Source organism: Hyalella azteca, unplaced genomic scaffold (genome assembly GCF_000764305.2).
Source record: "Hyalella azteca isolate HAZT.00-mixed unplaced genomic scaffold, Hazt_2.0.2 contig11045, whole genome shotgun sequence".
In the NCBI taxonomy this organism is placed as follows: domain Eukaryota; kingdom Metazoa; phylum Arthropoda; class Malacostraca; order Amphipoda; family Hyalellidae; genus Hyalella; species Hyalella azteca.
In genome coordinates, this window is record NW_025941057.1 from 1 (window position 1) to 27,908 (window position 27,908).

Below are 27,908 nucleotides of genomic sequence, written 5' to 3' on the forward strand. Positions count from 1 at the left end.
TGAATAATCATTCATGCCTAAATAACAAATTTCAATGTGATTTGAGCCACAAATCATTACACCCGTTGACACTTATGTTAATCATTTCCTGAACTCCATTCTTACTACTAACTACTAAATTCTGCTAAAGTTGCATACTTCTGCTAAAGATGAAACTTCTAAACTACTTGAACTAACTACTTGAGCAATTCCGTCTCTAAATTGTTTGGGTCGTAAAAATACCACCACTTAGGCATTTTAAAATAAAGAGGCAATGTTAAATAAATTATTTTGAGTGGATCCCAAAAATCTATAAAACAACGTAAGATTAAGCGCACTCCCTCTATGTTGTTCTACATGAAAGAGACGTAGAACATAGCACGGCACACATTGTGTTTGTCGACAAAGCCATTGCACGAGTTTCGGGTTCGCGACTCGCACAAAAGGAAACAATTTTCGGCGTCCTCGCAGGTGCCGGGCGCAGTAACGAGGGACAGCGAGGCTCGATTTCCACAATCAGAAACGTTCTCCAATTATTTCGAGCAAATAGCGTATTGACATAATAATCAATGCTCTAAAAATTTTTTCTTAAATATTTGCTCTAAATTCATACATTACTTTGTGGATTTTCTTCAGAATAGGATTATACGGTGTCATATATAAGAAGAGTTTTCTAAATTTTGTAACGTAACATCTGAAACGTTGAACAAAAAGTGAATTCATCTAGATACAGAAGTTTTACAAGCTTTCAATTCATCAATGAACTTTTTAAATGCCTATTTTATTGAAACTTTGAAATTTGAGTTTCTTTCTTCCAAGTAATTTTTGAATAGGTAGCCTGTTCAGCTATGTACTACCACAATTTTTTTTGCCTAACGATAACAATAGTGTGACTTTTGCGAATAATTTTAACCTGGCTTTTTCGATAATAATCTATTTCAATTATATTTTTTATTTAGAGAGTTAGACTGCCGTCGTTTTATTAGGTGGCAGGCCAGTTTTCAAGCGCTTCCATTCACACAGGAACGGCCACTCGAGCTCTATAATCAAGTTGGGCACTTGAACGAAGTCTTTTTTAGGCCGTTAAATTAGATTTCCTCTGCAAATTTACTCTGATAAATACTAAGAGGAGGAAATTCTAACACTGTTAAATTGCATGGTGTGTAAAGTAATAATTTATTATGTATATGAATGTATTTTCTGTGTATGGCATTATGGAGAATATTAAGTGGATTCGTTTAAGATATTCTAGCATGGTATTCATATCAATTTCCTAGAAGGATTTAAGCAATAATTCAGAAGAAAAAAGTTTACTAAATCCAAAATGTAAAATATTGCGCAGCTACATCAAGTAACAAAGAAACTAGCCAACTTTGCATCATGAAAACCAAGTCTTAACACAAGGCAGTCTTTTTCAGGCATCATGTTAGCAAAATAAAATTAAACTTAACAAGAGTTAAGGAAAATAAATTGATTGACTCCATGCCTTGCATAATTATAATAGTATTATATATTTGACGAATTTTTTTTTAGCTAATTACGCCCTAATAGAACTTTTAGTCCATTTAGCCCCTTTGGTAGCAAAGAAAGAATTACCTCAGAAATATCCCTACATGAAAAGGCTTCTTATTCAAAGGGAAGCTCAGCCAAATAGCATGAATACAATTAAATAAATTGAGCAGGTCAATCCGCCGAGACGACCAGCACCCTGAGACGGTGAGCAAGATACAGACTTCAATATGGTCTAATGCGGCACACGGAGTTGAAGTCTAACTTGAAGCTCCGAGACTAACTTTGAATTCCTTTCAGAGGAAGCCCTTTAGCAAATTAACTTTAAGAACTGAATAATAAATTGAATATTGTTAAAAAATTCTTTTTATCTTTCATCGTATATATAACTGAAAATCTTCAATTGATTAATTCAAATTAAATTAGAACAGTTAATGATTAGTCATTTATTTTTCGCTTTTAAAATTATAATAAATTTTTTAAAAGCATTATTAGTGCAGCGTTTGAGCTGAGAACATTTAAATTAAATATTTAAAATAAGTGCAGGCAACCATGAACATTATAATTAAATTCAATAAAACAATAAACGTTGGTTGATGCAAATCACGATACATAAATTGAACGTCTGTAATGAATACATCAGTCTAGACTTCTCGGGATGAACGCGAAAATAAGATAACGAATTAAAAATATGAGATCAGAATTTGTCATTACAAATTCACTAGACTTTAGAGACCAATTTTCTGTAATGCTCCCCAATCGCGACCGTAATTCAGATAGAAAGCAATTAAGGTAAGACAAAAAGAAGTAATGAGAACTTTAATTTCTGAGACGAAACCGACGTGAAAGGCAGGTTGCAAAATTAGAACTAAACCACGCCGCTTTTTCTCTAATTAAGAATGTTTTCTCGGTTTGCTGCGAACGCTGCTGCAGTTGTTGCTGCTTATCCGCTTGTTTTAGGCAACAGTCCGGGTTTTCCAATTGAGGTCAAGACACGGGGACGAAAAAGTCTGGATTTTGGGGGTTATAGGATGAGTTATTATGTCGTTGCAGTTGCTCAGGAAAACTTCGGTAATCATAAATTTTTAATTAATAAATATAGGGTTCATTGTTAAACGAAGGTTTCAGTGGATCTTTATATATCTACCATTACAGCAGTTGAACCATTATCCTGATTAGTGGAAGGTTGATTCGAACCTTGGATTGTGGAATTTTAGGAAATCTGTACTTTCAGCAGTGCTGGGTTTTCTTTTTATTCGGGTTTCAATGGAAAATGAAGCGCTTCTAAATATAATGACACCCGAACTTCATCATACTTTTGAAAATTGCATATTTTACTTAATAAAATTGAACTATGCAAACAATGCCACAAATGTTTTGATAATATACACAAAAAATAAATTTTCCCTTAGAATTAATCAGATATAATTTATCTGTTCTATCAAATAAACTGGAAATTCATCACTTCTAGATTTAAAATAGTTATTTCAATATCTGTCTGCGTATGAACATTTTGAGTTCGATTATCGGAGTGCTATTTAAATTTCTTCAACCATCATCAGTAGCATCACTGAAAAATGCTGGCGGTGAGATCCGTTCTCTGGATGCAGCGGGGCTGCGTCTTAGCCGCAACACGGCCGTATTTTAGCCGCGTTGCGGCCGTGTTGGCGCTGCTTGCCTTCGGCTCACTTGCGGAGGCTGGGGGCGGTCGGCAGATTTTTGGCGATCCAGGAGACTTGAACGACCTGGGGCACGCCATCGATGTCTATGTATCTGAACAAAACATCGTAAGTGCTTATGAAGAACTTCTATTTGTAACTGATGTTAGTCTCTAAGAAGGCCTTTTTAATTGCTTGGTAGTTGCTTGAATTTTAGGTGCTTCACTTGTTATATGATAGCCAATTATTGATTATTGAAAAAGTCTTCGGTATATGGAATTGTAACCAAATCTCATCACGAATTTTTTTTTTGAATTTCTTCCCATTTTTTTTAATAATTAGCTTATGTAACAAATATGCACCTAAAGATGTATAAGAATAGCAACCTTGTATAAGAATAGCAACAAGTTCCAAGGCACTGGACACTCACAGGACGCGTCAGAAGTGGCCCACCGTCGGGCCAAGCGCTACCTGAGCTTCCCTCCGAGCTCCACGGCCAAAGTCAAGACTCAGATAAGCGTTCCTCTCTTCGACGAGTATGATTCATACGTCAGTGAGTTAAGCTTATTGACTAATAAATTTTGTTCCTAAGTATCGAATAATTGAATTTAAACTCAAGTCTCACATTTATTTTACTCGTTAACATTTAACCGTTCCTCTCTTCGACGAGTATGACTCATACGTCAGTGAGTTAAGCTTATTGACTAATAAATTTTGTTCGTAAGTAATGAATAATTGAATTTAAAATCAAGTCCCTCATTTATTTTACTCGTTAACATTTTTACGGATAGATGAAAAAATGAAAAAGCTTTGTAGTGTAGGTATTTCTAGAAGGTAACTGGAGTTAATCCTTCGTTGTTTTCAATTACAATGTTTTTGGGTTTGATGGTTCTCGATGAACGTTTGGTTCTTAACTCAGGTTCTTATGAACGTGATGAATGTTTGATGAACGTTTGGTTCTTAACTCAGGTTCTTATGAACGTGATGAACGTTTGGTTCTTAACTCAGGTTGAGGCTCGAAAGAAAAATTTTATTATCAAATAAGGGTTTTCATGTTAAGTGTACGGCAGTATACGAGAGGTGAGTTCAGTTAAAGATAAAAATTTGAATCCTTAAATAGGTAGAAATTACAAAGACCTATCCACATCAATTGCAGTTCAATGCATGTCTTGAAACTGAGTGCTTAATAAATGGAACATTTCTTAAAAATGTATATACACGTTTTGGATTATATAATTGAACGATCTAGCACGGTCGAAACTGTAATTTGAAAAGCATGGAACCCTACACTGAAAGGATTTTATTTTGTTCATTAGTTGTAATTAAAAATCAAAGACTATTATCCGCAAAAATTAAAAAAAATGCATAAATTTAAAGATTTTTATCAATTGCTACTAAAAATTCTCGTTCGGGCAAAAATTTGGAGCAAGCTTTTGCTAAGTAACATGTTCGCTTCGTGTTACAGAGGCGACATTCAAAGGCTTCGCCACGTGGTCGTACAGCCTGCCTACGAACTTTGTGACGCTCGGCAGATCGCTGTCAGATGCGCGTGTCGCTGACAGGGACACATCGCGCGCACGACGCGCGTGCAGCGTAGCTGAAGGTCGTACGCGCGCTTACGCTGCCATAGAGAACGCCTTCGAAAGGTAAAGGCAAAGCAGGATGACGAAATTTTAGTTGTTTCAAATAATAAATTCTGTTTGCTAAAGGGGTGAGGCGAATTGAGAAGGATTGGGAACAAGAATTGTGATGAATGTAGGAGCTAGATCTAGGGATAGTATCGCAGGATATTGTAGCTAATGAACGATAGCAAATATAATATTGATGAGAAATGCTCAGAGTTTATTGATTATGGTGAACAAATTTGCAATTATATAAACAGATCTAATTTTCTTGTATATAAGTCTCTATATATTTATTGCTGTAATCAAGCTGTATTCAGTGTAGTGTCAGAAAGATATTATTTGTATTATTTGTTATTCAAGAGTGAAATAGTTTATGGAAATTATTAACAAATAAGGGAAAATTCCTAATGATTATCATGCCATGAATTACAATAAATTTGAATGCATACAAGTTCCTTACACTGAAATTGAATTTTTTTGTGAAAGTGAAATGTTAAAATTAATTTAAATTTAATAAAAATTTCAGGCATAACGAACTTGAAATGCAAATAAGAAGGCAGTGACTCGGGCAGACATTATTTGTCGTTGGAACCTACCTAGCTTATCAAGGGAAGATTCTAGAGATGAAGTTTCGTGTTTCTAAATAAACTTCTCTAAGGATTAAAAAAAAATTGCCTGATAGGGCAATAAAACATTCAACGGGCAGCGCGGATGTTTTAGATGCTCCGAGTAGAGTGCGTTCAGAAGTTTTGTAAATTATAGCCCAATTGTGTTGGGCTATTAAGCTGTTGATGTTTCGTAAATATCAAAGAAGTTAACCCAATCAGCATTTATAAAAAACTGCTCAATTCTAAATTGATTTTCCGTGAATGTTTGAGAGGTACAAAGCGGTGTCAACGCAGAATTGGTATCGGGAGTCCCCTTCAAGTCGACATTTTTTCCCGATCAGTAAACGGATCGATCTTGCAGTCCCGATCCTGCCAGATCAGCCATTCATCTTTCACCGTGGAGCTGCTGAGCAGCGTCTTATCTCAAAGGCTTTTATCTCAGAGGAGAAATGGCTGCCGTTAGAGATAAGATGTCACTGGATAGCTAACGATAACATCAGCTGCGTAATGCGAACGTTTATGCAAACTTTAAACGAGGCTTGCGACGAGGTTTGGATCACTCGCAGTTAAGGGAAACGAGCACGTCAGGGGCAAGGCGAAGCATCTAACGACGTGTACAGAGAGCATTAATGTAGCAGTGCTCTCCCTTTAAAAGAATGAGAAGCTAAATGAGATATAAACGACTAAAATAATAGAATTTTAAAACTGACGTGTATTTTGGCCAGAAATATTTTAAAAATATCACAATGAGCAAGATTTCACAGAAGGAGAAATAAGTATCTGAAAATAAATGAAGTTTTGAAACTGACAAGTATTTGACTAAAATCAGTTCATGAATATTAAAATGAGCAAAATTTAACTTCCCAGGAGTTTGTTAAGTAATTTATTGAATATTTTCTTAAGTTTGTTAAGTAATTTAGCCTCAAGCATGTAGTGTTGAATATAGCTGATCTAAATAAAGCCCAACAACGTCACATGCAGAGATGAGGGATTCGTTAGAAACAATATAAATTATTCAGGAAAAAATATATTCCGATATTAATATGTGCATCAGTTCGATCAGCAGAAAATTGCTTTTCCTATCAAAAGATGGGTAATTTTAGGGCAAGATAATACTTGTACGTAATTAAGTAATAGAAATTATAACATTGCAATCTTGCCGCTAAACATTCATATTGCATCCCAGTCATTTCCAATTTGCTCATGATTGTGCTGTTTTGAAATGAAATATGCAATTTGCCTTCAAAATTCTTTCATTGGTCGATTTAATATTCCTTTCACACTTCAGTCTTCGTTGTGATCCCCGCATGCTTTTCTCCCGACGATATTTGTTAAACCTTCCCCTAATTTTCCTCACGATTTATCAATCATTTCACTCGTAAAAACTTACAATAATATGAAGCCCTTTTATATGCCCGAATGTCAAATCCTCTCACCGATCCGATATCCTTTCTTTTGCATCAACGGTTTACAGTCATATTAACTTTGGTGATTATCATTACCATTAACCCCAATAATGATTTTGCCCCTTTTAAATATGAACTTTCCATATCAATCTTCATCAATTATTTGTCCCATCTCATCCTTCATCGCTTATTTTTCCATTATCAACCCTCATCAATAATTCATTCACATATCAATCAACATCAATGATTTATTCCCCTATCAACCCTCATCAATGATTTATTCCCATCTTAACCTACATCAATGATTTTTGCCATGGTGAGCCCTAATCAATTATTATTCCCATATAACCCTCATCAATGATTTATTCCTATCTTAACCTACATCAATTATTTTTCCATGGTCAACCCTCATCAATAATTTATTCCCATATAAACCTACATCAATGATTTATTCCCATCTTAACCTACATTAATTATTTCTCCATTATCAACCGTCATCAATAATTTATTCCCATATCAACCAACATCAATAATTTACTCCCACCTTAACCTACATCACTTATTTTTCCATTCTCAACCCTCATCAATAATTTATTCCCGGCTTAACTTTCATCACTTATTTACCCCATACTAACCCCACAACCCCTCTCTGCCCTGGTGCAGCGTGGGGCTGCCGGGCGAGGGCTGCATGCTGAGGGCTGTGTGCCAGGCGGCGGCTGAGGGCCTGCCTGAGGGCTACGGGCTGCTCGGCGAGATAACCGCCATGCTCCTCGCGTATGTACCCTTGCAACACTAGGAGAAAAGAATGAGTCATATTGTCACAATAGTGACACATTTTCTGCCCGTGCCACTGAAACTGACTGGATCTGGATGAGCCATGCCAGGGCAAAGATGCATAGCCATTTGTACAAATTTTCACTTGATTCTGCGGGTGCAGGAGCCCAGGCTTGGAGCATGGCTTCTAGCTCGCGAATTTTTTTCTAAACAAACTGAAAAGCAGTTAGTCAATAAACACGTTTTTAATAAACGGCATTTAAAGTGGGGAATGAGTTAGAGAATGGAACCGAAGAAAAATCCTTCTCCATTAACGCTTCAATGTTCTTAAGTTAATATAAGTTGTCATTTGGGCTAAAATAAGTTGTCACTTGGAAGACTAAAACAGCATAATTTTTTAATCTATTTTTTAAATGAAAGAACTTTCATTTAAAACTTTTAAATGAAGAACTTATTGTAATCAAGCCTTCCTTATGATACTGAAAGAAATAAAATTGGCAAACAAATACGAGATTGATGAAACTTCTCTAAGATTCTAAAACCAATGATTGGAATTTTGAGATAAAGGAGAGAAGTTCATGAAAAATTATACAGAATTCGCTCATGAGTTACGAAATGGTGATTCACTAGGGTGATTCAATAATAGAAGCTACGATGATTTTGCGATAAAGAAATGCAATTCATTTCGATGTTTAAATGAAGGAAATCTGTATTTTTTAGACCACTGCACGACCTGGACAACACGACAAGCGCCGTGCTGGGCAGCTACACGGCGGCCGAGCGTCGGGGCCACGACACGGGCGACTGTGACACAGTGTACAGTGACTGTCCTGTACACCTCACTGACCTCGTACATTCTGCAGTAACTGTACTTCACGGCCAATATTACAGGGGCAATCTGCTGTTCTGAAAATGAACATTGCATCATAACTGCAAATTTATTCGCACTGTAGGCCAGTAACCACATAATTTTTGACATGGTGTCAGTGTTACTGTCGCGATTTTAGTTTTACTTGTGTAATTTCAATATTACTCGCATACCAGTATTACTGGCGTAATTTCAATATTACTAGCATACCAGTATTACTGGCGTAATTTCAATATTACTCTCATGATACCAGTATTACTGGTGTAATTTCAATATTATTCCTATGATACCAGTATTACTGGTGTAATTTCAATATCACTTACATGATACCAGTATTACTGGCAAGTAGTTTATATTACTAGTATGATATGAAAATTACTTGCATTATGAATCAGAATGTAATGCATATAATTTCGTTCGATGCTGTTGTTGAGATCATTTTTTTATTTGCGGTAATTCATCAAAGGTTTCTTATATTTGTTAATTGGCGTTTGTTTGTGCTTATGACTCGGGTTATTTAATAATAGATATTCGTTATTGATTATTTACGATATTTATTTACAGTCAGCACCTAATTGCTGATGATCTGTAACAGGAAGCAAAAAGTGACTTAAAACTGCCCATTATTGGTTAATAGTGCTATTATTAGCTGCTTATCATTAGGAGGAATTAGGAACTGCATGTTCGCTACAGATGTCCATGAAGCATTGGAGGCTTGCTATTATTATTATTACTTATTTGTTTTTAGCGTATTTTTTATTTTGAAATAGGTGATTTTAAATAGGTATTTTTGTTACCTATTTGCTACTCTAGGCGTCTTGAAACAGTAACAGTAAGTTGAGTTTACTGTAGTCAGCTATTATATGCTCTGGATTCAACTGTTATCTATAGTTTCAACTATGACAGTTAAAGCTCAGTTGTCTGTACTGAATCCCTATGAGCGATTGAGGGTAGTAGATAAACCTAGATAAATCTTTTCCCTACCGTTACATTGTTTTCCTTCAAAGAATTTTGGAAGTAAGTAATCGCCTGCGAAACAATAATATTTTTAAGACTTTCGGCGCAGAAACGAAATACTCTAAAATAATTCTAACAAAATTCATAAGCTCCTTGACGTTAACATTAACCAGCTTTTATTGAATGGCCTCCGATAACACAACCGTGATCCAAGCACTGGGCCAGCGACGTGGGATGGCTGAATTAAGTAGACTTTAACGAGGCGATATGTTGTGTTGAGCGGCGTCGTAATGGCGCCAGTGACGGCGTATAGCCGTTAATTGCCGACGCGGGCTTCACAAGGTTAGATCCAGGCTAAGTTATTGCTTGGAAATAACCCGTTAGGTAATTCAATTTAAATTAGATTGATTGCGTTAGACATTATAAACGAATTTTGGAAGGATACTGGACGATTGAAAAACTTTTTATTTCTTAATAAATTTTACCCCAGATTTGTGTTGGATAAAGGGTTTCGAAACTCTTAATTGATGGCCTTTTTTTGGGTCGCCATCGTCTCTCTTAGGCGCTACAGAAGATGCTGTCGTTTTCTTATTTGAATCAAAATACACGTGGCAATGCAGATTTTTTAACTCCACTTAAAGAGAGATGTAAACGGTTTGTTAGAAACAAAAGATTCCTCAGGGACACATGGGATTTCCAAAAGGTTTCCTATAATTACTCTTTTCTTACGAAAGACTAGCACTTCTTAACAATTTTGCTCTGGCTGCTATTCGTGAGTTTGACACGTTACGATTAAATTATTTACATGCTTTTGACACGACACATCTCTAATCGACACAGAATCATGACACCGACCTCAAAAACCTCACGCTGAAGAACAATACCCAAGTCTCTTATTTATGATCCCCACAGGTGGGGAAGAAAGGGACTGAAGTGAGGGAAGTTTCCCGTGTTCCGCAAAGTTGCACGGTAGACTCCGAGGCGTTCGCAATTAGTGCACAGGTGCACTCGTAATTGCTGGACGAATTAGGCAAGATAACGGAGTTCTATCTCAGATTAGGAGTCAGGCCAGAGTGAGGTTTGCACTGTAAAGAATCCAGAATATGAGGTGCTCAGCACAGAATATGATATTTAGTGTACAACTATCATAAGTTTACTGTCAGACACTTGTGTCACAATTATACGTCGGGTATCATATGTACAATTAAGATGAGCTACAAGACAATTGTTATAGTGTTAGTAATGAAACAGAGTTCAAAGATTTTACATCGAGCATCAAATAACATATAACTTCTCTACAAATTTCGCTGATGTCACCACATATGCAAATATACTCGTAAATTCATTTTTTCAACTCGAGGCAGTTACAGTATATGGATAGGGCTTTGAATTTAGAACGATTTGAAATCCAGTTTCGTTAAAAAAGTTGACTTATTCGCTGAAAAGCTGATTTTCTTCTGTATTGATAACACAGAAAATCGATAATCAGCGTTTAGAAAAACCTCATCACGTTGTTCGTTTAGTCCTTTAGTCTATTTTTGTCGGCTGTATGAATCCTTGTGTAGCTGAATTCATCAGTATACACACAATCGATCATTTGTAGAGGCAAGATGAAACATGGCGGTAGTAAATAAATAAAGAATTTTCAACTCTATACGTATATTTTTTCGCTGAGCCAATTTAAATTCAGTTTTGAAATTTACAAAATAAAAGAATATTGTTCGAAATGAATTGCGAAAACGAGCGTATCCAATTTTTATTCGTAATAAACAATTTAAAGCAAAGAAAATTCCAGGAAAGTACATTTCATGCAAATTTACTTGGTTTTCTTGGTTTTTAATTTATTGGTTAGTTTGTAATTTGAATTTGACATAATGATTTTTGTCTTAAATATTTGTAAAATTCACTTTGCTGTGCAGAATTTTAAATATCTTTCTGCTTATCAATCAGAATATGAAATAAAGTTTATCAATGATACGTCGCAACTGATACAATGGTAGAGACTTTATTTCATATTCTGATTGATAAGCAAATGGATATTTAAAATGCTGCATAGGAAAATTAGTAGTGAATTTCTCAAATATTTAATTAAAAAGTATGATATATTTGTTTATTGTTTTTATTTAGACGGAGTAAACTATGGATGGAAAATAAGCAACATATGAAATAAAATATTCTACTATATGTGATGAATCATTTAATGCGAACAAAATAATCCAAATACCTGCATATAATCGTGTTCTGGTTCGCAATCTACACGCAACCAATTGCTGAGGCATGATTTTATGGATAACTATGCTGAATATTGCTTCAATAAAATCTTATTGAGGATAACTATGCTGAATATTTCTTTATTAAGATCTTACTGCTCCCGTTTCTGCCCTCAAGCGATCATTTTTCTCATAGGGTCGAGGAGCAGCTCTGCAAATAACTTACCGTCAACTTCGTGTCCTAAGTAAGCGCAAGAATTTTTCCAGCCTGCAAGTTAGTTCAGACAAAACACACACGACTCTTTTTTGCTACTGAAAAAAAAATCAGTAGCAAGGCAAGAATTTTTTTGCCTCAACAAGAAGACTTCCAGGAAAGGTTATTTCTTTTCTCAAAAAGTTTTAACTAACTACACTTCATGAAATATTTTTATGATTTGTTTATAGGATTATTTGAGCATGAGAATTGATTCATCAAAATTTTGAAATAAACATTGTTAACTTTTTGCCCAAAATAAGCTGAAATACGCTCAGGCGTGAATGATTGATTGAATCGTTAATTCAATCATAAACGATTTTCAACACGAGTATTGTAGGGCAATGTTTCGAACGGCAGGTACGTCCATCCCTTCAATATTTTTTTAGCGAATTAGTGCACATTTACTTACGTACTCTCTAGATGTTCTGGTATTCGGGTATATGCACTTTTATACTAAATAGCGTATATTTTATTAAATTAACGTCATCCGAAGAATTTTGATTCTCTGCAAATTGGAATATAATGCATTCACTGGTCCTTATTCGTGCGCGTTTCAAAAAGAAAATTCTGCTATCTAATGCTTTTATAAAAAATCCCATAATTTTTCGTAATCATGTGCTTATCTTTGTGAAAATATTGAATTCGCATTTGTATGCTGCACAATAAAATCAATGCGTTTACTAGACAAAAGTTTCTGCACGACTAATTATAGTCAATTCTCATTTTGATTTCAAAGCATGAATATATTCAGATGCTGCGGATTTCGAATAGTTGTTTTCCAATAAAAATTAGGTCTGTGTCATTCAATATATGATATTTTCATACAGCTCGGTTGTTCACGTAGAAGATGTTTTTTAAATTCAGAGAGTTACTTCATGTGACTCATTGGAAATGGTAAAAAAACGCTCAATATAAGAACTTATTTGTGCCGGTGACTTCTGCGTTAATCCCAATCGCCTTGTATTATTTATCAACACGCTCCAGCATTACGATTAAATGTTAAATAACGACGTGTCGACATATACTCATATACGCCCAGAGCTGGGCAGCGCTACTTTGAAATGTAGCGGCCGCTACCGCTACCGCTACATGCTCTAAATGTAGCGGGCGCTACCGCTTCCGCTACACCACTAGATTGTAGCGGGCGCTACCGCTACCGCTACAGTAAAATGTAGCGCCGCTGCATTAGCCGCTACAATGGCTAAAATTATTGGAAATCTCTAAATATTTATTGTTCTGCTATTGGGATTTACTCAAAAAGATTTAATGCTAATAAAACATTTTCGAAACATATCAATGCAACTTTATTGCAATTAACCTAACCGAACTAGCACGGGTTAGATACAGTAAATAAAAGTTAGTCATTTTCATGTTTTACCTTTCCTACATGGATGTCTACTTTAATCTACCATGTAATCTCAAAAATTATCCACATATACATATAAAAAATCAGCGTTTTATTTGTATATATAATGTGGATTATTTTTGAGATTGGTAGATTAAAGTAAACATCCATGTAGGGAAAGTGAAACATTTATATAACTATGTAAAATTAGCTGTAAGCAAACTGAAACATGAAAAAAATACCTGTAAGTGGTAACTGGTAACAACTTAACAAGTATCAAATAACATGTTGACACTAGTAACAGGCTGAGGTTGACAACATTACACCGAAATCTTTCGTACAGTTTCATTCTGTACTTTATATTATGTACCTATGTTTCATGCTGGTTTTTAAATAATATTTAACACTATTAAGTAAAATCTAAAGGCTTTATCTATAAATGTAGCGGTAGCGCTGTAGCGGCAAAACCTCGTGTCGCTACTTAAATATGTAGCGCGTGCTATCGCTACCGCTACATTGCCTTAAATGTAGCGCCGCTACCGCTACCGCTACTGAAAATGTAGCGGCCGCTACATGTAGCGCGCTACTGTCCACCTCTGTAATACGCCTATACGCCTCTACATATATAAATTGGAATATAGATAAGCCTCAACTTATATTTGTTTCAAAATTTCAACCATTGCTTTTGCCATTTCTTTACAGGCGAATCACAGTTTTCTAATAAAGTGGGCGGCCTGAAACATCAATTGTGTTGAAACTTTCAACTTCGAAGTAGCCTGATTCTATGCGAGTGTTGAGGTTTGTTTCTTCCTGTGTGGCAACAGAAGAGCAAGCTCAAACGGGATTTTTAATTATATAATAAAAATTAATTGGATTTTCGGTATTAATCAAGAGGCGACCATGCTTGATATGATAATAAATTAATGAAGACAAACCTTTATGTCACGCAGAATAATTAATAACTTGCGTTAGCGTAAGCTTGGTACGCATGAATAAGAGTTAATTGCTTCCAGGTAGAGGTCAAAAATATTAAATTCAGGCACAACTCACGTTTAAAGATTTAAATTAGAAAAAGATTAAATTTAAAAGATAAATTCATGCTCAACTCACATAGGTACAACTCACGCACTTGCTATTACAATTTGCAATAGCAAGCAAGTAAGAATTCCATTTCTAATAAACACAAATGCATTCATCGCGATAAATAAATAGATCTCCTATCCTGTGCTCAGATAAGTACCTTTGTTTTTATTGGACTGCTGCCATCGTATTCATTCAGTGAAAAATTTGCGTTATAATAATCTTATAAAGAAGCGTGGAGTTCTTCATTAAAGGCTTCCTCACTGATTATCACCACCGGGGCTTTAATCACCACCAACACCAAGGCTATAATCACCAGCAACACAGAGGCTATAATAACCACCAACACAGAGGCTATAATAACTACCAACACAGAGGCTATAATAACCACCAACACAGAGGCTATAATAACCACCAACACAGAGGCTATAATAACCACCAACACAGAGGCTATAATCACCACCAACACCGAGGCTATAATCACCACCAACACAGAGGCTATAATCACCACCAACACAGAGGCTATAATCACCACCAACACAGAGGCTATAATCACCACCAACACCGAGGCTATAGTCACCACCATTACCTTGACGATTATCCTCACCAACGCCGAGGTTATAATCACCACATAATCAGGAGTGACAAGAAACAGTTTTATCTCTGTCATAGGCGTGCAGTTCAGCCGCGGCTGTGGAAAACGCATTCGTAATTTTCAATTTTGGGAATAAAAAAGTTTCGCATCTGTCACGTCTTGCTGGTCTGAAACGCTATGCTTATGGACGGCTATGTATATATGCTTATATTAATATATTTGTATCTATAATGTGCATACATTGGTAACCTCTTATCGCATCGGTAATGAATAAATCACTCACAACCAACAGAGGTTGTGAGGGAAGATTGAATACATGAACCTATCTGTTTTAAAAATATTTTTGTTGGTTCACCGGCGGGCACGCATGTCCATTTTATATCGAGAAATTAAAATTTACATTAACTGAAACATGTTTTTGCATCGGATCCTTTATTGCTCGGACGCTGACGCGTGTTCATAATTTCTGTTCTGGAACAATAAAGTTCGAGAACTTTGTCCTCGGTCACTTGAACTCTCACATCTTGTGTATATATATTTGCTCTTGTCCAAAAAAGCTAATGTGTCAATTGAACTGCAATATAAAGAAGAAATGTATTTTATATTGGATTGTAATGAAGCTAATATAAATAATTTACAGTTGATGCGTAGGAGCAAAAAATCTTGGTGGATTACAGAATAATTTGATCAACGGCAGAAAGCTGTGCTGTTATTGACGTGCATAAATTTCGGATCAAAAACAGTTTGGGGATGCCGCTTGTTGATTCCTTTGGACATATAATGTAGCCGCCGTTTCAACATCTTTGATTTTCCATCTTCACTGGAATTTACAGCAAGAGAATTGGCCTACAAGACGTAGTTCCTTTCATATGCGCCACAGCATTCGCTGTTAGACCTAGTGACGGATGCCTGCTGTACCCGAACAACCGAGCTCGGTTCGTTCGAATTATTGTTTAATTATTTTGATTGATTATCCTGTTTAATTATTATTGATTTGTCTTAGTTAATGATATTGTTTATCAAAAGGAAAAACGTGCATCGCCATATGTAATTCTTGGTAAAGCTTTAATCTCTTAGGGTTGCCTTTCATCCGTTGCATTGGGGTAATTAGATGTTGGGATTTGTTTGCTATTAAAATGAATATTTATCGCATGAGAGATGAACGTTGAAGTTTCCTAAATAATAGGATATAATGCGTCGCTTAGCAATACAAATAAAGCGCTTAGATGATCGAGTGCCGTGACTCACATGACATTTGGTGAGTCAATAGCTCAAACATAAAAATATTTCTCAGTGTCCGGAATATTCACGTGTGTAAATACCTTGCTGTAATTATATTAAATTTTTTTTTAACATTGTGGAGTTGATGCTATGCAGTTTATAAACGGAAATTAATTTGCAATTTAAAGTTTCCAGTGAGAGCTGCGGAAGAGAATTTTTTGATTGTTCTTCAATATTAGTAAAAGCTGATTTTTTCCTACTTACTTATTATTTGCTTTCTTTAACTTGGCGGAGCATTGATAGCGTATTCCAGAAAAAAATCATTCAGAGGATAAGAATTTATACGTCACCATGAATAACGTATAAATTGCCTATGGGTAAATCTTTGGTCGAAATATCTTTTTGCTTCATCATTTTTATTTAAAATATTTTAATTATTATTTATCACTATATCCCTATCATCGAGGCCAGGAAGAGCAATGCCACCAGCATAATTGAATCGATTAATCATTTCAATTATCGATTATTTGGATCATGTTCAACGTAATGTAGATTTTACTTGTGAATCATATGGCAAAATTAAGATTAATAAGCCCTGCCCAAGCATATTCTTTGCTCGCTATTAATACTATGGTGAGTACAGTTAAGGTTCTGCAATTACAAAATAAATAAATATTTTTATATAAAGCCAACTGAATATTTAAAAGTCAAAAATTGTAATAAAGTTTCACTTAACTTTACCGGTAATTTAAGATAAATAGCTTCTTATGTTTAACGAGTGAAAATTCAGGGTACAACTTCGAGGTTGCAATCATCGAATCCGCTTATAATTTATTGCCGAGAGCGCTGTGTTCTTTGAGAAATAATTAGGAATTCATTATTTGTATATACTTTTTATTCTTCCATGCATTAAAAGAGAACATTTTGGGCGTTTTTGCCGAGGTTAAATCTTATTATTTGGATCTTCTCCACAGAATTTCAGCATAGTTTCAATGCAGGCTAAGTTCGAGCCCGCTCAAGTTCAGGCACCGCTGAACCCGCTGAATTTCTTGGTTGGCTGAATTTTTGCGCAAAATCCAACAATGCCGTGAAATATACAACATCGCTTCAAGGCTTATGGCGCTCGAAAAGGTCATCCCCATTGAAGGCATAGAATGAAGCCATTGAAATATGAAATATTCAGCCTAAATCTTAGAGAGATTTCAGTCTCGTTCAGAAAATAAAAAAATGAGGTAAATGCTCATTTACATCTCAAATTGCTGGTTCAGAATTTTTTTGAGAAAAGACATTTTTCTAGAAATAATTTTCTATTTCTTTCTCAGCTTCCAGCCTGATGACGAAATTCGTGGAGAAAAAAATATTATAAAGACTTTAGACATTGCAACTAAAAAATCATAGTCTAGTTGAATAATTTAAACTTATAGTTGAAATTTCGGGGCTAACTGATTTATTTCAGTACATATCGGGCGATGATCATGACAACATAAATGAGCGGAAAATGAAATTTTTTATGTTTTAAAAAATTATTATAAATAGTCACAAAGCCTTTGAGTTGATACCTATGAAGCAATAACTAAATGCTATGATGTACAAATATACTTATCATTGGCAGCACAAAAAATTCAATAAATTATAGTCTAATTATGTCAAATTAAATTATATATTATAAATTATATAATATACTATGGCTATAATATTATGACTTCTGAAGTGTTAAATTTGCGCATTCTTGGCCCCCGCTTCGAGACTCATAAAAAAGGCGACTTTTATTAATTTGCGTGAGACTGGCGTCCAGATTAATTAAATTCGAATTAATTTGCCAGCAGTTCTCGCCTTTGAATGTAGCGAAAGTTTCTATGTTTAAATTCATCAAAATTCCAAGGGAAGTTTTTTTTGCTAACGTAACGCGTGCAATGAATCTCATCACAGCAAAGTTTTGGCATTCACGGCTGCTGATGATGAAAGTCTACGGCAAAAGTGTGATATATTTGCACCTAGTTTTCTTTTCTATGGATTCGCATGTTAATGAAGTCGTTATGGGTACGGCTGTGAACACGGGAAATATATTTCTCTCAGACAGACAGATGTGCGTCAGCCTTGTGATGAGCGAGTGGTATTTTTTATTTCCACTTACACAGTTGCATTTTTTATTGTGATGCATCGGATGTGATAATTTTACATAACACCAATCACGAATGCTATGTAAAATTTCTTAATTACGGAATATTAAATAATCGCATTATTTATAATGATAACGTGTGGGTACACTACAAATTTTTGAACAATTTCTTTTAAAATAAATTCAGTATCGTAGTTGAACAAATTATGTATTCAACGTATTTATGTAGATGTATATATCGTTAGGTATTCAAAAAACAACGCACGATATAAAAGAGTAAAAAAACATTCGATCATTTATGAGTAAAGAACGGAAAAGCCGACTCGTAAACTAAATGCAGGATAAACAAGAGTGTAGGCGCCTTAAAAAATTAATATGGCAAGTTTTTAGGCCACGAGAACAGAGGAATTTGATAGGCCAACACCTCGATCAGTAACACCAGGTTTAGGTTGAAGATAAGAGCTATCAGTGTTATCCCGTGAGCATCGGTTAGAATTTGTATGAATATTTGTAGTATGAATACATTAGGTGCTATTTTGTTGATTTGAAGTCAGAGGTGGAAGGGATGGATAAACGGCGTGAGATACTTCTTGTAAAAATTAAGACATTTAAAAAATTTATTTTAAATTAAGTTCGATGACATTTGTGATGGATAAATGTCAATCCCAAAGAAGCCTCTATAACGGAATTCTTTCGCGAACCGTCCATTGCATTGCAATATTTAAATACGGTTGAATTGAGTTCGATTAAATAATTCTACCGCTATTTCAAGCAAGTAAGAATTTCGTTTCTCGTAAACACAAAATCCTTCATCGCGATAAATAAATAAATCTCAAGTCCTTTACTCACTTCAATAAATTGGTTTTATCGCACGTATGCCGTCAAATTCATTCAGTGAATAATTTACATCAAAGGCTTCCTCCATATATGCACTTTAAAATTGCGCACTAACCAATAATGATTAAATTAAATATAGTTTAGTGAGTTCACAACAAACGCCTCTCTCTATGTCGATGATAAAACTTGAATTTATTTGGAGCGACCCGCAGAAAATGGTTGCGCTACGAGTGCAACACAACCTGCCAACCAGGCAGAAAATGGTTCCACTGCGCATCCACCTCTAACCCTCCTTGCCACCACGGCGGCTGGTTGACGGCTGCGTGTTGTGGTGCGGGCGGAGGGACCAAATCTAATTACGCCGTCCGTGTATCTTTTGCCGGAAGCAGGTTTTCCGCTGGCATTTTTGGCACTGAAATGCATGAGGTGTCTTGGGGACTTGTGATTGGCTGCCAGCGTGTGCCTTCAGGACTTCCTCTTGATCAACTGCCAACTTGCCTTCGTGACTTCCTTCATAAAACTGGCCGCTTGCTTGGACTTGACTGACTTCACATGATTGGCTGCTAGCGTGGACTTGACTGACTTCACATGATTGGCTGCTTGCGTGGACTTGACTGATTTCACATGATTGGGTGCTTGCGTGGACTTACATAAATGACTTTTATAAGCATGGTTTTATTCGTGGACTTCACTGAATCTAATTGGACCGTCAGCTTGCGTGGTCGTAAACGACTTTTATAAGACTGTCAGCTAGAGGGAGTCTCTTAAATGCGTCTTAATAGATTCTTTCGTCGTTAGAGTTTGGCAACTGCAAGCTCACTGATTCGTTTGGTTGACGGGAAACTCTGATTCACACTAAAGATTTAAATACTAGCTTAAACGAATTCTATGTATTTGTTTACATCTACCATCAAACCTACAAGTCAAATTAAAAGTTCAAGGACGATATAAAACTTTTCTCCTCGGAATCAAATGAACGAAAACTGATCATTCACACTATTCGTACATTATTTCGACCATTATTCATATGATCTTAATGAGATATGCTGGCTGATAAAATGTTTCATGCGACCAGTTAAAGTAATTATTTTTTGAACATTGTGTACATCATCGAAGTCCTTGTAATTTCCTGAAATGCCGTGTTAATTTAACGAAAAATTAAACATTCTAAGTTGGGCAAGTCATTTTCATTCAAATGCGATGATTCTTCCCTTCAAAACTAATCCCTAAGGAAGAACACCAAGTGCTTGTGAATCTTGCACATCGCCGTTTGTCAATATAAAGCAAAATAAATGTTTGTGAACAAACTGCACTTAGGATGGTTATTAATTTCCCAGCAGAACGAGTCTCGGCTCTATTTCTTTCTAGCCACAAATTACATTGAGTGTTTTTCCGGCCGCGTGTAGCAAGTATTTCCGGGCTGTGTATTGTATTTTGTACAAGTTTAGTACTATATAGAAATATATTGTATTGTGCGGGAGTTTGCTTCTGTTTAGAAGTATATTGTATTGTGTCGAAGTTTGGTACTGTGTGGAGGTATATTGTATTGTAGAGAAGTATTGTGTGGACATTTCTCACCAACTTGCAGAGACTGGAGAATGTATTTTTAAAATATTATTATGACTCAAGATAGCTTACTTCAACTTTATATTACAGTTAAAGGTGCAGATTCTTGGCGGCTGGGAATTCGATGTTAATTAGTCATGATACATTTTAAAAAAGGAGTATATTTTGTAAACTGGAACTTGAGTTTAAGAATAATTTAATTGATAACAGATCATAAACAACAAATAAAAAATTAATAAAGATCGTCCACGTGAACAAAAATGCAACGTATATGAATTGATTCAAGAAGAACAATAAGCACAATAACCACCTCGGTTTCTTATCCGCACTATTTTTCTCAGAATATGTCTCGGGAAAGTTGCTTAACGTTGATGTCAACAACGCTAATTACGGACACGTAGCGTGTTGCAGGAGTTATCATATATTTAATACCCTTCACTCTGAATTGACCGTGACGGGAAAAAATGAGATCCGATGAAATATGTTCATTGTAGAAAGAAAATACTTTGACGTGACTACTTTTGGCATATTCCTGTTAAGGCTGTTACATAAAATTTTGACCCAATTTCATTTCTTATCTTCCTTCCTTGCCATAGTTCTGCTCAGCCATCAACTATTAATGTAATTAGCACAAGTGCGATCAGATAAATTTGGCGATTAACGATGCTTTTCTTTCTTAGTAAAATAACTAGTTCAACATTAATTCGTAACTGGTATTTCATATCATATTGTATCATAGTGATGTCGGCGCTGAAGAGTAGGCCTGATGTGGCCTGTCACCGATTCTTGTACTTTTTGTGACGTGTCCAGAGGAGATCTAAAAACATGTCCTATGATCGGATCTTTTCAAAACTGACGATATTTTGAAATAGCTACTAGACTTCCACCAAGTTCAATATGTTGCTAGCATTTCAAGTCTGAACATATATTTCTCCATAGCTTTGTCTAGTCTGTTCTTGAACGCGTTACTAGAGTTAGGTAATTATGAGGGTAATTTGATCTGACTGCTGCATTTTTATTTGCCGGAAAACATGAAGAGACATAAAAGTTTTTAGTTAAAATTAATGGACATGAGAGGAAGGCAAAGAGAAGAAAAAATTGCTAACTTATCTATAAAAATGCTAAAGTTTTGTGAATCATTTTCATGCTCATGAACAATGAACGTTGATAACTCAGTTTACAAGTATCGCAGTTCTACGATAATAAATCTGAATATGTCATTACAATTCAAATGAAGGCAGACCTCCGTCATGTCGGCAGTACGACATAAATTCAGTGCTCGAATGAAGGGCAAAAATTGACCGGGCTTTGATGTAGCAAAACATGACATGACAAGGAAAAATCGTATGCAAATATTCAAAACCCTATTAATCTTGACTTCTCATATTAATTAATTTGAGGCGGCGTTATTTTTCTAGTGGAAAACCTTGCACAGGTTGTTAAAATTTAGATAACATTTTGCAAATTAGCTGAGCGATTTTGAAAGTTTTAATGTTTTATTCGGGCTATCATTGCCGCCATCCAGTAGGTGTATTTGAGTCCATAACCTATAACCAAATATCCAGGGCTCGTCTACTTGCGGCGGGAAATAGAGAGAGTGGCTTGTGGCTTCACGCTATTCCTTCGGATGCTCTTGGAACACTTATAGATCCCGACTCCTTCCGCGTCTCAATTGCTCTTCGAGTTGGCGCAAATGTATGCGAACCCCACACTTGTCGGTGCGGAAAGCGGATGGATGCAATCAGTGACCCTCGGAGTCGGTGTAGGCCACCATCAGAGGCGTTAAGGTCGGGGCCCTGATCATTGACATGAAACCATTCCCTGTTTTTAATTAATGAAGTCAATTCTTATTTTTTTTGTTGGAATGGTGAGTGTGGGAGGCCTTTAAAAAAAAAACCTATTGATCATTTCGTTCTGCCAATGTTATTATATTGTTGAAGAAGTTAGCCAATTGCTAATCCTTAGTGAATATTAAACAGATACTTTCTATTCATCTTGAATATTCCAAACAGCGTAATAAAGACATTACATACCACATGTTGCTTAATTAATGAAGCATTCATACTCTATAATCGTCATTGCTTCAGAAACTCTTACTGTCTCTAATTGAAAAAAATGTATTAAAAATACGAAAGTCACTGAAAAAGGCATATAAAGCAATTGGAATGTCAAGTATTGATCTACAAAGTTTTGAGGACTTCGCTTTCAGCTGAGAACTTTATCATCAAATGTGCGAGACGGCCCACTAATGAAGATGTTAAGGGGTCTATTTATACAGGATTGTGAGTATTCTTTAACGGTAAAACAATGGTAAGCATTTAATTAGTGTAAATGGCTGTACAGATTCGAAATTGTAAACGAACGTTCAATGCTATAAGAAAATTTCGATTAAACGATCAATTACCCATCGCGATCTTTGATGTGTTGTTTTGTGGGCCTATATGTACAATGCGAAAATTCATGCTTGCTAATCGGACGATACGCATAAACCCTCCTCGATGGGTTTTAGATATATATTTATACATATAATTATTTTATAATATTCATAGGATATTCTAACTCTCATTTTATATAATTTTCTCGGCAATAGTGATTATTTATGCATATATTATTAAAAGCAAGTTAAGAATATCTTATCGACAACTCTATATTAACATTTACCACATTGGGGCTTCAACCATGAAAAAATGTCAATTGTCTATCACTTGGTTAATATATCCGTGAACAATGTCTTCACTTTGTACAAATGAACTATTTTCTTTCAAAAACATACTTTGCCGTAGTACAAGTGTATGTTACCTACTTGATGTTCATGAACTTGCATTATATATTTTCAACCGCTCATCATCTTGAATAAATAACTGGGGGGATATATGTATATATATATATAAATATATATCATTTCATCATCGACGCTGTTCAGAATGTTAGCGTTAGCGTCCTTGTATTCTTGTGGTTCTCCTGATGATGGAATTATTAATGATTCGCTTCCATGTCATATTATTTTTTATGAATCACATCGATATAATGTAATTAATTATGAATCTCTTCCATTCAGAAGGTTATTGAAATTCGGCTCATAGGCGACACTGAAAAGGAACTATGCAAAGATTCGAGTTAATAATGTTGGTTTTTCTGCTTTTGCGCCAGGGCATCTGATTTTTAACTTTAATGAATAATTCAGTGTCAACTGAATATATCAATATATCAACTCGATGTGTTGATATATTGCGAGTTTCTTGTATATAATATATAGGTAGCCTCCTAAAATTCATCTCTCAACATTACCATTTTTAATTTAAGAAATTTTCAACCCATTAGCATTATAAATGAAGGTCACTATAGAAATCGAGTGTATGGAATTCTGTTGATTTATATAACTTTTCGAAAGTTGAATTGTAAATAATAATCGCCCAATGCAAAAGATAATTTTTTCAGTTCATAACAAATACGGTCTGAATCTGTCATTCTAAATACCGCGTTCAGTTTTCGGCGACTTCTAATGCTTTCCATCGTCCAAGTACAATGAAACTCATTAAAAAAACTAAATAACTTTTATTGTATCCACGTCGCTATTTTGATTGCGCCTAACATGGTTAGAGATCAATCTCAATCAGGACGATTAGCCGATGAATGGCTGGCATGGATCAACCTTAATTGTAAAGTCAATTAATAATTCGAAAACAATGTAGGCGGTGCTTGGGGTATACGTAGTATAGCATTCGACGTGAGAAACGTGCCGCGGAAACACGTGTCTATCAATGCAAAAGATTTGAAAATAATGATAAAATAATGAGGAAATTGAAATTTTAGCAAAAATATTCGATGTCCATTAGCTGATTACGACGTTTTAATATTTGAAATATCACAGATTTACAGTCACAATATAATTGTAAAATTATGTATTATTAACAAGAAAAATTTGCCAGAACCACGTGGACCTGGATGAAAAAAAATAAAAAATCGAAATCCATTAAGATCAGATCTACTTCTTTAATTGCTGAGTCTGAAAACAGATTCAATCAGGAAAACGAAGCAGGAACAGGCTGCGTAAATATAATTTTTTGTGAATAATACGATGAATATTAATATATTCATGCGTGCAAGTAAGCGTTAACGCAAGCATCGCACCGCTAGTAATATTAAGAGTATGATTTATTTGGTGAAGTAAAATTGATACCCGCATGTCTGCATGAAGTGCCTTATGAATAATCAGGGGCCATATAATATTCAAAATAGTTAAGAGTTCGAACCTCGGTCAGTAAACCTTCGACTACTTATTAAAAAACTTCTCTTTAACTTCACTTCTTGTTGTTGGTTTGGCTGCTACAAATCTTATAATCAGTATTTAACAAGCTTTTACCTGTCAAATCGATCTGAAATTTTGCACACTTGAGTAAAGTCGGAGACAATGCACGAGTCAATTGATAGAATAAAAAAATGATTCAAGATAATTTATTTTAATATTTAAAAATAAAATAAGAACTTCATTGTACATGTGTTACATCGGAGACAACGGCCTCTTTAGACATGTGATCTTTGAAAAAATCTTTTTAAATGCATATTTTCAAGCTAAACCAACCAATCGTTAAGGAGAAATCTGCCACTACATGGACTTTGCCTACATGCACAAAGACCGCTATGTGTACATTCACCGCTACCTGTATCAAGACCGCTAGGTGCATGGTTGAATTATTAAGTCAACCATGGCTACGTGTACTTGAGTTTGATAGTACGGCCCCAGAGCTGTACAATGTACATTGTACCAGCAATGCAAGACTCGGTATTTCGGTGGTGACCTGGTAGAGCAGATCACAGGTGCTCGGGCAGCGTGATATTAAACCCAACAGCAGAGCTCGGCGGCGACCACGGACTTCAGAAGTTATAATAGAACTTGATGATCTGAAGCAAGAATATGCAAATATTTCACCATATGGGTGATTTGATACTTATTATAATGTATATGTTATATTATATTTTATTAAATAAGTATCGGAAGACTTAAAGTAGAATAAGGTAGCCAGATAAGAAAAAAAATGACATCATATATGTTGCTGGAAACTAAAGAGTTGCACCGGTGTGAGTTAGTTTAGTATGGTAGTCCGTTTTGAGGTGGCTTAAATGGCCCTCCATAGGTCCCTTGTTGCACCTGGATTCATCAAATGAACTTCAACGGGTTCCAGGGTGTGAGTTGGAATGTAAAAGAAAATTTAGTAAATGTGGCACCGTGCGGTCATTGTCTGATAACTTGGGGAATTCCATTAGCCGAAGGCGCAACTGTAAAACCTTCATTGTGAAACAGAATGAAATTTAGTCACAGATAAAAATGTCAGCTTAAATTCCTGCGAGAAAGGAGAGACCAGATGTGCTATGGAGTTTTCATTTTCAACTAGTAGAACCATCTTACCCACACATAAAAAGTAATGCAGTTAAAATGTGGATCGAAAAACTAATGATTTAAATCGATGGTACAAGCAACTGTACTGTACTGCTGAAATCATTCACGATTTTTCAATTGCTGCAATACTGCTTCATTCATGGCGTGTTACAACATCTGCGTATGCAAACGAAGCGATATGAAAGTATATATTTTTAAATATTATTTTATTAAAATAAAATATTTTAAAATATTTTTAATAAAATAATAAAATAATAAAAAAAAATATTTTTTAAATATTTTAAAATATTTTACCAGAAAAACAAGCTAGAAATTAAAAGAAAAAACGACCACCGCAGGGGCGTTGGCCTCACGTAACGTCTCTGCATGAGCGCGAGCATTATCATTTGCCATCATCAGTAGAATTTATCATCAGTAAAAGTACATGAGCCCATAATTTTATAATGTATTCGCTCATTGCTACGACCTGTCTGACTGAATTAATTCCTTTTACGAATTGCGTTCATTGCTACCAGGAGTAATAATTTTACTTATAAATAAATCTCTGCTGCGCATGAACGGCATGTGTCTTTATTTTTCTCTAGAATTGAACATATTGCTTCGCAGGGAGAGGGGATTGAAAGTTCCTATCACTGGAATAATGAATGCCTGAAGCTTTTGATTTTGAGAAAGAGTTTAAAATAGTTAAATATGATGCATCCCTTGTTCGTTAAAAAATAAAACTAATGGTTAGAACATTTTATTCAGGACAGATCTGAAACGAGCGGAATTTTTCAAGCTCGGCGTTCTTCCAGCGATGTTCATTTTCCACAGTAAATGTTTGAATTGCAAGAAATCCATCACGAATTTAGAAAGCAATTTCTCTATTCATCTCGCTTATATTCAATCGTTTTAGTCTCGACAAAAACCAGCTACAAATTACAAAATTTGTTCGTATTATCCCTAACATTTTTATCTGTTGATATTCTGGATGTTGATTGAATAAATGAGTTTGATTAAAAAATTAAACCTTAATATTATCATCCTACAAGGGGGAAGTTCTACCATGGTAATTTTGTAGACAACATGGAATTCGTCCGCATAACATTGTTATGAAAATTGTATTTTTTACCTGCGTTGAATATAATAGACTGCATTATTTATAGTTTTGCTCTAGTTGCTAACTTGTGTTCTATATGAATCGCTCGAATAAATCTACAATTCGAGACTAAACATTCCTCAAACCTGAATTAAATCGTGAAATTCATTGATTTCCTGGTCAATTTCCTTCATTTATTTTTACCTAAGAAGTATTGACGCATTGAGATTCCAGCTTGAATAAACAACCGTTAGAATCACACAATAATGTGAGATTTGTTGGTGTGCGCTGTAGTGCAAACGAATGAGCGATTCAATATTCATTGCAAACAAAATTGTGCGAAATTATAAATTATCATTTTGATTCTATTTCAAAGAACATTTACGTGAGCAATCAACGTAATACGCTAAAAGAAATATAATTTATTATTCTTTGAACTTAGATCCACCGTTTGACTGAAGACTTTCAACTGGGAGTTATAATTGTGGGTGCAGCGATAGTCTTCCGTTCTCTGTTACCAGAGAAGTGAAGCTTTTCAGCTTAGAACTTTTACGCCGGATTAAAGATAAAGAGCGCGTCTTAATACAGAGCCCTAGTTGCTGGATGAGGCACCGGGGCTGATAAGGAAGATCCCAAAACCTTTCTGAGGCGATTGTAGCGTGGAGATCTGAGCCCTTCTGAGGCTATTGTAGCGTGGAGATCTGAGCCCTTCTGAGGCGATTGTAGCGTGGAGATCTGAGCCCTTCTGAGGCAATTGTAGCGTGGAGTCCCTAGCCCTTCTGAGGCTATTGTAGCGTGGAGATCTGAGCACTTCTGGGG

General features: G+C 35.4%; 1 protein-coding gene across 1 annotated transcript; it reads left to right on the forward strand.

The window, feature by feature from the left end:
* Positions 1-3,514: 3,514 nt before the first annotated feature.
* On the forward strand, positions 3,515-8,469 carry LOC125178578 (the record flags this gene model as incomplete). The annotated part of the gene is made up of 5 exons (XM_047882689.1): positions 3,515-3,699; positions 3,794-3,832; positions 4,612-4,792; positions 7,449-7,559; positions 8,280-8,469. Coding segments are annotated over 5 exons (706 nt in total), but the record flags the coding sequence as incomplete, so codon positions are not given.
* Between the last annotated feature and the right edge of the window lie 19,439 nt (positions 8,470-27,908).